Raw genomic sequence first — 10,403 nt, 5'->3', positions numbered from 1 at the left:
TTTTCCTAAATAATAATGTAATGTTTTCATGTATTTCACATCACAAAATATACTTTCTGACACTTCATCATAGTTCCTTTACATAAACAATGCAGTAACTAAGGGAAATACAATCAATAAAATAAAACCTCTGATAATAACTGATAGAACTCTACTAAAAAATAAAAGCTTATGTATTGTGCCATTTAGTCACCCCTCTAGATTCCAACCATTAAACTCTTAGATCATCAAAAACAAACTTGCTATGAATGATATGTGAACTCTACCATGTGTGGTTGTTTCCAAATGGATAATATCAATTCTGTTTAATGACACTGATCATAAGAATCAGTCAAACACATGTTGGGGTACGTAGTCATAACCTCTCGTGAGATGGTGAAAATGTGAAGTTCTGTTTGTGAATATGAGAGAGTGAACAGGTGAGTGAGTGAGTGAGTGAGTGAGTGAGTGAGTGTGCCCGTGTGCTAGTCTCCAGTCATGCTGTTATGGCCTATAACGTGCCATATGCTATTCTGTCATGCACACAGGATTGTGATACACTTGTGTTCACTCCCATTGTATCCTGATAAGCTTTACCCTTTCCACATTCAATTCCCCCTGACCTCAGGCTCAAAGCCACCGGCGGCACCTCCACAGCTCATCTTCACCATCAAGTGGGATTGCGGGTGAAATTTGGTTCATTTGTGAAATGGACGCCACCCCCAAAATCGAGTCTTGTTTAGCAAACTTTATGAAGTTGTCACAACATCAGGGAATCAATGGGAAGATGTCCACACAAAACTGAATATAAAAATTCTCAGCAAATACAGAGAACACAGTGAACCCTTTGCTGATGCCACCCCCCCCCTCCCTCCTCTCACACCCAATGCCCCCCCCCCCCCCCCCCCTCTCTCTCCTCTCACACCCAATGCCCCCCCCCCCTCTCACACCCAATGCCCACTACAGACCTGAAACCAAAGACATGAAAGAGCACACAGCAGATTGGTTGAGAGCTGTCACACAAGCCAACTGTCCCAACAGCGCCAGCATGTCACGGACTGTATTCCATTGCTGTGTTCTCGGCATCCTCTCGTCCCAGCATGCTCCCGGTGGCTCTGGCGTCCGAAGGGGCCCTCGTTAGGACTGGATTTGAGCAGGGCTAGCCAGTAACTTGTGCCAACTCACCACACGCTTGCGTAGATCCACCTTATCCAGCCACACGTACGCTTCACCTATCAGGGTCTTCTTCACAAACTTGCCTCCATTTGAAACAAGGAACAGCTGTGGAGTTTGTGTGTGTGTGTGTGTGTGTGTGTGTGTGTGTGTGTGTGTGTGTGTGTGTATGTGTTAGTAGTGTGTGTGTGTGTGTGTGTGTGTGTGTGTGTGTGTGTGTGTGTGTGTGTGTGTGTGTGTGTGTGTGGTGTGTGTGTGTGTGTGTGTGTGTGTGTGTGTGTGTGTGTGTGTGTGTGTGTGTGTGTGTGCATATGTGTGTGCAGAGGTGAAAAAGCAGAGGTTTAAAAAGTTGGTTAGAAACACAATCATTTCACTGTCATGTTTACTTTAATACAACAATATTCGTAAGAGGTCTTGTCCATTTGACTTTAAGGGTTAGTAGATAGATAGGGGGCAACTGCAGCATGGTAAAAAAGGAAGTACGTCCCCAGTAGACAGACAGACATAGAGAGAAATGTAGAAATAGGTGGGTATGGACTGACAGAGAGTTAAATAGTGGGAAGATAAACCGATGGATAGTGAGATGGATTGACAGATGGGTCCTACCTGAAGTGAGATGGATGGACAGATGGGTCCTACCAGAAGTGAGTGATAGTGAGATGGATAGTGAGATGGATGGACAGATTGGTCCTACCTGAAGTGAGATGGATGGACAGATGGGTCCTACCTGAAGTGAGTGATATTGAGATGGATGGAGCGATGGGTCCTACCTGAAGTGAGTGATAGTGAGATGGATGGAGAGATGGGTCCTACCTGAAGTGAGTGATAGTGAGATGGATGGACAGATGGGTCCTACCTGAAGTGAGATGGATGGACAGGTGGGTCCTACCTGAAGTGAGTGATAGTGAGATGCATGGACAGATGGGTCCTACCTGAAGTGAGTGATAGTTAGATTTGATGGACAGGTGGGTCCTACCTGAAGTGAGTGATAGTTAGATTTGATGGACAGGTGGGTCCTACCTGAAGTGAGTGATAGTTAGATTTGATGGACAGGTGGGTCCTACCTGAAGTGAGTGATAGTGAGATTTGATGGACAGGTGGGTCCTACCTGAAGTGAGTGCCCAGTGGGGTTCATGCAGAAGCGGAAGGTCTCGTTGAATGATGGTTCACGATCATGGCGACACACCCTGGTCTTCTTCTTGATGATCCTCTTTTGAGTGGCTACATTCACCACATACAACTTCACATACAGGTCTGCCATGATACACAAACATTAATTTAGTTTCACACCAAGGTTTGGTAAGACATAGACGAACATCAACAGGTTTACATTACATTACATTTTTATTCAGGAAGGCATTTCTGGCCTTGTGTTAAATCGTATGTTAAAATGTTAAAAGGTTTTCTATTATGCTTATGTTAATTCATTCATTTTTATTTTATTGTATTATTATAGTTAGTTTTTAATATGTTGGCACTCTGAGATTCTTTTGAATGAAGAGTGCATTACAAATAAAATACATTATTATTATTATTATTACATCCAGGTTTGTCACCAACACACACAAAGCTTCACTTTTTATGCAAGTGCACACAAGCACACAGTATAAAGTACACACAGTATAAAGTACACACAGTATAAAGTACACACAGTATAAAGTACACACGGTATAAAGTACAACTTCTCAGGTCTATAGGGGGGTGTAGTACCTGGTAGATGGTCTGGAGACTTGAACTTATATGTGATGTTCCTGCACTGAAGAATCTCCAGGACAAGATGCTCTCCATCAGTTTTGATTTCCTTCTTCAGTGCAATCTTGATCTCGCCCATGACGTGGGTCTTGCCTGGTCACAAATATAGATACGTCTTATATTAACAGTGTCATGGATTCAACTCGCATGAAGAAAAGGGATAAACAATTGAAGAACATCTCCTGATTTCTTAGGGTTAGAGTGAAGTTGTACAGCGTATCAGATCTGGTATCTGCGCAACATGTAGGCCATTGCGTGAGGGTGTGCTTATGTGTGTGTGAGTTGGTGCATGAAAGTGTGTGTGTGGTGTGTGTGTGTGTGTGTGCGTGTGTGTGCATGGAAGTGTGTGTGTGTGTTTGTTTGTGTGTTTGTGTGTGTGTGTGTGTGTGTGTGTGTGTGTGTGTGTGTGTGTGTGTGTGTGTGTGTGTGTGTGTGTGTGTGTGTGTGTGTGTGTGTGTGTGTGCGTGCGTGTGTGTGCATGGAAGTGTGTGTGTGTGTTTGTTTGTGTGTTGTGTGTGTGTGTGTGTGTGTGTGTGTGTGTGTGTGTGTGTGTGTGTGTGTGTATGTGTGTGTGTGAGCAAAGGTGCATGTGTATTTGTGACTACATCTGCATGTGGTAAAAACCAACATAAGAGTTGTGAAAATAGTTATGGCCTATTTGGGTCTGGCTTCTGTCTGCATTTAGCACGCTATGCTAAGGGACACACATTACCTTCAGTCTCTCCATGTCCCTGTAATGGTGTCATAGCATCGGTTCCATTTGTAATCTTTCCACTGTTGAGCATATAAATGTGGTCATTATCCATTTAGACTCATTTCACTGCCTTATTATTGAAAGTTTGGAAAGGTTATCCCTACATTAGATACAAAAACTAACTGGACTGGACTCACAATCTGGGAATCTGAAAGATGGCACTATCCACAGCATTGGTGCCACTGTCTTCCTCCAGGAGACTGTAAGCGCTGCCACTCAGACCACTGTCCAGCGAGGCTGCAGTCACAGGCGTATCTGTAACTCTGTAGCCGCGAGATGCTGTTTTTAGACAAAAAAAAGGTTGGTTGCTGTCAGGAAAAAAATCACCTTTTTGCCAATTAACGTTGAGTTGGGAAGGATGAGAATGAGAGCAACATGGAAGGAAGGAGAGAGAGAGAGAGAGAGAGAGAGAGAGAAGAGAGAGAGAGAGAGAGTGTGAGGGTGGATCATATGAGCATTATGAGAGATTGTGGCTCCTATTTTGAGAACAAAAATGGCAGTGGAAAAATCTGGAGTATGAATGATCTTGCACTTCTGGAAAAGAAACTCAGCAAGGAGGGCTAATACAAGTACTATTAATATAATTATATAATATATAATATATAATATAATATAATATAATACACATAGTAAACTCAATGCTGATTTCCAACATCACTTGTCACTTGAATTTAATGTTACACAAGCAAAACATCAGCTGGAATGTAGGCTGTAAATAATCCAGAGTGTTGGTGGGGTCTTTATTTATTTAAAATTAATATAGCTAATGAGTGTTCATGAAGTGGATTAAAATGGTAAAATGCGCAATGTAAAGTCTAAACATTAACGTTAGTGCACTATGTTGCTATCGACCAAGAACCTATTGTTTGGAGTGGGAGGAGTGAAGCTAATCATCAGGACCGTATTACAAAGATATGTCACACACCAGAAACAGCCACATATGTAAACTTAATGGTGTGGTTGAAATGAAAGATAGATATAATCTTTCATTTAAAGTTCAGGGAAATCTCTGAAAAGCAGTCAGATATGTAAATGTAATGGCGTGGTTGAAATGAGCGTGAAGCTCTGTGTTTGCCAGCTATGGCAGCTACCATTGGTCGGCAGAACATAATGACATTTTTAGCAAATATGACAAAAAGTTATGTTTTAAAGGTTCCCTACTGCAGCTTCAGGGGGGAAGAATATTTATACCATGTCAACGTTAAAGCACTCCCTGGACAGAATATTCTGTGACTCCCAGAAACATTTAATTTTTGAACACTAAATATGCAACTGCTGTTTTACTAGCCATTTTGTTCTCGAAATAGCAGTCTTTGTGTGCTTTTGGAAACGTGTCTGTCTATTCAGTTAAACTTTGAACTATATATTCCCACACAGGGAGAGTGAAACATGAGTTTGCAAGGGACTTTTATATGAAGCTAGAACACACTTAGGTATGGCTGGAGAGGAGGGGGTGAGAAAGGTGTGATTTACATATTCATGATTTTAGGCACCTAACTTTATCGTTGCATTGGCCCTATTACATTTAAAGTTACTGTTCTAGCTTCATACTATTGTACAGATGGCATTTTTGACAGTTTGGACTGCAACGGCACACTTGTATTAACACATATACAGTACACATTTGGTCACGGGGAGAAGTGTATAGGAACAATAACCATCAACATCAAACATTATGAAATATACATATGCACTGGAAAAGAACAGAAGCAACAAGAGCATTAAAAAAAGGGAACATTCTAATAGTGTATTAGTAATCTGTTTGTAGGAGTAAAACCATGTTGGGCTCTATTTCATAAATAGTCTTTATAAATGTAAAGATTGAATTACAAAGTTTAATTGAAACTTCTCCTACCACTGTACTACTTCCATAAAAGGGTATATATTTCATTGGTCTATTCATACTCTTCATATGTGTTACTATGTGTGTCTTATTAATCTTGGGTTATCTGTACACACACTGAGAGAGCCGAAGAAGAATTCCTATGCCCCAGTACATCTGTACCTGAGCAAAGGGCAAATAAAGTCTTGAATCTTGAATCTACCGACTGTAAATGACATATAATTTATTGGCTGAATATGTGTAACAACATACAGTAACTGTGAACCATGACTGATGGAGTGGTACTAATTGGGTGGGTAGGGCACAAAACTAAACCATACTAGTATTTTTATGTTTAGTATTTAACAATATTTGGCTCCTGAAATTTACAAATACCATGTTTGGAGACGTCAGTATTAAGTATTAATTTAAGAAGATATTTCTTAATAAGCAGGAATAGGACCTTCTTTAATGAAAAGTGTTGTTAGCCTGTAAAGGGGAGGCCATCCCAATGCATAAGTTACTGGTGACTGTAGCTCAAAGACTGGGAAATGTCTGGGAGCTTTGCATGTGTGCGTTAGTAACCCAGTCTCTCTCTCTCTCTCTCTCTCTCTCTCTTTCTCTCACTCACTCACTCACTCACTCACTCACTTTCTCTCTCTCTCACTCACTCACTCACTCACTCACTCACTCACTCACTCACTCACTCACTCACTCACTCACTCTCTCACTCCTTTCTGCAGTCGTCATGTCAGATGCATAGCTCTCACCTCTATCCATCCTGGGCCTCTCTTCAGACATGGCTTTCCTGAGGGTCAGGTGTCTGCCATCCCTGTTCTCATTGGCTGGAAAGTCAGACTGGGGTCTCTGAATGGTGAGCACGCCCACTACGCTGTGCCTGTGGTATCTCAAGGAGAGGCGGCCATTTTGGGCTGCGGGGCACGGTCAGTGGCACATTTTCAGGGGCCATGGAAGGGGTAGGGAGATTAGGGGAAGGGGAGCGACATGGACACTCAGAGTGTGTATTCTTCACACACAGACACCAGCTTTTACTGATCTGGTCACATGCATCCACAGTGCGCGCCCTTTCCCTCCTCTCAGGGACCAGGGCTTAGAGCGTCTACTGAGGTGCATCGTGGGCCAAGACACAGAGAGAATCGGAAGTGAGGGGGTGGAGGCAGGGTGTGGCAGGGTGTGGCATGCACAGCCATCTCAGAGGCCAGAGTAGCTGCAGAAAAAGCTGGCCAGATGTGTCGGGAGGAAACCAAATGAAAAGGAAGGGGAATGTACTGGGCATTTAGAGGGGTGCTGTTAAGAGAAGCGGTAGGCTACACAGCTCTGTGCTCTGTCATATGTGTGTGATAGTGCTAATTCTTCCATAATAAAAAAGCCCAGCCCTAGCTGTTTTCTACCAGAGGGGAGGATGCTGATCCAGCAAGAAAGACAAGCATGACCTAACATCTGCAGATACCTGTGATTGACTTTGACACTGTAAGGCAAGGTGTCCGGAACTGCCTCTGCTCTTTAGAGTTTGACCCAGAAACTCTTTACTGCTTTATACTTTATAAGAACCTAATTATGGAAATTAAATTATAAATAATTCTTTTAGGATTGCATTTTAGTATTAATGGATTATTAATATTAGAGTATAAATAGGAAAAAGGTCATTAAGAATATCCTAAATATATTTAATATATTTAGTTTATCTTTTCAGATCAACAAACTGTGGTCCCTTTTAGATGCACTCCTATTGGGCAGAAGGTATAGTAGTATCTCAGGTAAGAATGTCAGGGATGTTGCAGTGTCATCACTACACAGGGGAGAACACACAGGACAAGCAGCGGTGATGTGATCAAGGTGGTGACAACAGGGGACTAGAAGAAGAGTCAAATAATAATGTGGGAGAAAGAAAAAACAAGGGACAAAGGAGAGCAAACGAGGAAAGGAGTAAAAAGTAAAAGATGAGTGCAAGGTGGCCATGCTGCAGAGGCTTTATTTGCGTCGTTTACTTGGTTGGAGGTGGTGCCTCGGTTGGGTGGTCGCTTCACTGGTTGCTACAGCAGTGTCCTCGGGGTGCATCCGGGCTGCACCGCCACCTTTGCTTGAGGTGCGGGAGGATCCATGGGAAGGGCGGGCTTGGCCCTCGGATGGGGATGGCTTGGATGTGCCCGGGCTACTGTGAGATTTCTCAATAGTAGTAGTAGGCATCTGTGTGTCTAAAACAACCAAAACCAAATGATTGAGCTTTGGGTTACCCTGACTAGGGTTAGGGTTAGGGTTAGGGTTAAGGGTTAGGGTTAGGGTTAGGGACGTTTGGCCTTTGTTACACTTCAACTAGTTACATATATCCGTCTGTGTTCAGTTCTAGGATCAGTCCATTATTTGGAGCCCATAGTGGAGCCCTCACTGCCTTGCTACCCTCTCTGGATAATGGTTGGCATGGTGACAGTGACATGTACTGGGCCTGGTGACAGCACACAATGACACGAAGCATGGAGCCAAAGCTACAATGACAGACTCAGAGAATGGAGATGAAGAGAAATGGGGCATACATAAAATCAAAAGAATAAGGCACAGAAAATAATAATAGTAAGCCATATAGGTACAGTAAAGTTATTTATCAATTTAAAAATAATTTGATTCGTTGAAAAAGCAGTGAGGCAAAGCTGAATTCACACAATTGCAATTGCTGGGGATAAAGAACAAAACCTAAATGCACTTATTTTCTTTGTGGTCCTGTTACAAGTGGAGGCAATGGAATAAAAATAGACTTGACTTAAGAAGTAATAAAAGTCACAATCATACATTAAATGGATAAACTTTAGCATTAACCTTACAACAAAATATTTTACGTATTAAGTATGTCTGAAGGTACTGTGTGGCTGTCACTGAAACAAACTGGAAGTTTGTTCAAGAAGACTGGTAAAAGATGAATTCCTCCCTTCTATAATTAAAACGGATGCAATACAGATCAAATGAAATGGCCCGTTTGTATTACAGAAACCGCTTTGAAAACCCTGTTCCAATTCTACACAGTGCCCTCATTAAGGTGCCAGACAGTGTGGCCTATTGATTAACAATCACTACTAGCATACTGATATTTGTTACAGCAGGGTAAGATTACTATACATATATTACTATATGGGTTATGGCATGTGTAACAGCACAGGTTCACTGGTCATTAGTGTGTTACTAATTATGATGTAAAAAACGGAACTAAACTGAAAACATTGAGGTTTCAAAAATAGGTTGTTTCCTAATGTATATATAATGTATATTTTGGGTTCCCAGCAACCCAGTATTAAATAAATAAGGCTCATGCACCAGAAAGTATGAGAGTGGACCTTTGGAATCCCTGGGATAGTGGATCCCTTTTGTGAAGTACTGTGCTATGGGCTAGGCTGGCGCAAAAAAATCAGCCCTGGCAACGTTGTTGGTTCGGTTGCGATCTTGAACTCATGAGGTTAAATAATGTTTAATGACTGCCAGGGGCATGTTCAGTTTATCTAAACAAGAGGACACCAACGCAGTGTCAGGATCCTGCTCTGTTTCCCTTTGGTGTTACCTGATTCCTGACATGTGCTTTTTCCTGTTTGTTTATGTTGTCATGTGCTTGTTGTGTTTGTCTTGTCCGGCCATTTGTGTTTCCTGTCTTTGTCCTGAGACTCCGCCCCCACCTGCCCTCTGCCACTTCCTGGTTTTGACCCTCACCTGTTCCCAATCTTTACCCTGTTTGTTTCCCTGATTGGTTTCCCTGTGTCTTGTTAATTCCCCTTGTCTAGTTCCCCCTCTGTTATTTAAGTTCAGTCTGTCCTTTGTTCCATGTTGGTTCGTCATACTAGCATGGTGAGAGTTCTGTTTCATTTAGCTGTGTGCTTTCATGGATTCCTGCTCTGCCTTGCTTCCCTGCTTTTTGTATTGTTGCTTTGTCAGTGCTTGGGTCCCTAAGTTGGGATCTTCTGTGTCTTCTGTGTTATTTTGGAATTCTAATTTTTGCCCGGATCTTTGTGTGTGTTTGCCTTTTGGACTTTATTTTGTTAACCTTTTGTAAATAAACCTGAACAGTTCCTGCATCTGGTCTGCGATTGGGTCTCTGCCTTCCGAATCGTGACACGCAGTGGAGAGTTCATGGGCTGAAAGAAGATCCCAGGGACAATCTTAGGGATCAAAACATTTTTTAAATGTTTTTAAAATGTACGTCAAATAGACCATACAACTACTACTACTTTGCAGAGTAGAAGGTTCCTGAGATACAGCAGTGTATCTGTTTGAGTGCCCTCTGTATACAACATTTTGCAGTATCACCTTAAGCACCATTACAGAACAATAAAGGAGAATGCAAGATGGTTTGTTATAGTGCCACCCTATGGTCGCCATTATGAATAATAATAATTGACTTTAAATTTCTATTAATTTCATTTAAATCAGCAATTCACACTGGCAAAAATAGACTGCTGCAATTTTATTGGTCGTTGGCAGCCATCTTTGTTGAGCAATCCAATTGGTTCTTCAGGACATCTTAATATAAGTGGGCAAGTACAACCACACACAAGTATTTATAGTTTAAGTAGTTCTTGAGATACTGAAATGTTTCAGTCATAACATCCCCCATAGATGGAGCTTCACGTGTTGGAAGGCAAGAATGCTGTAGTGATTGACTGTATTGAGCTTCGTGAGATTTTACCTGTTAGTCAAGATATTGGCCATAGAATCAGTAGCTGCCTTAAAATGTCATTGGCCCATACGTTTTGACAAATCAAGATTCTTTAAAAAAAGTTTTTTTTATCAGCATTGTCTGGAGATGAGGCACACAAAATGTTGTGACAATCGCATGAAGGTCCTCAGACAGGTTTGTTTTCCCACCCTTTTTGTGAAATTGAAATGGCGGGAAATTTTGGGGATGGAAATTGGTGGGGACAGGCC

The 10,403-nt window shown here is 41.9% G+C and overlaps 1 protein-coding gene across 1 annotated transcript in view; it reads right to left on the bottom strand.

Moving 5' to 3' along the window:
* Positions 1 to 916: 916 nt before the first annotated feature.
* Positions 917 to 10,403, bottom strand: part of LOC105889636 (protein piccolo-like) — a 36,802-nt gene continuing 27,315 nt past the window's right edge. Inside the window, 7 exon segments of the mRNA XM_031583296.2 lie at positions 917 to 1,260; positions 2,261 to 2,406; positions 2,863 to 2,997; positions 3,617 to 3,678; positions 3,796 to 3,937; positions 6,251 to 6,412; positions 7,490 to 7,696. Coding sequence (XP_031439156.1) covers positions 1,117 to 1,260; positions 2,261 to 2,406; positions 2,863 to 2,997; positions 3,617 to 3,678; positions 3,796 to 3,937; positions 6,251 to 6,412; positions 7,490 to 7,696 — 998 coding nt within the window. The 3' untranslated portion in view covers positions 917 to 1,116.

This window comes from Clupea harengus, chromosome 16 (genome assembly GCF_900700415.2).
Source record: "Clupea harengus chromosome 16, Ch_v2.0.2, whole genome shotgun sequence".
Classification (NCBI taxonomy): domain Eukaryota; kingdom Metazoa; phylum Chordata; class Actinopteri; order Clupeiformes; family Clupeidae; genus Clupea; species Clupea harengus.
This window is presented reverse-complemented; position numbering and strand designations above follow the sequence as displayed.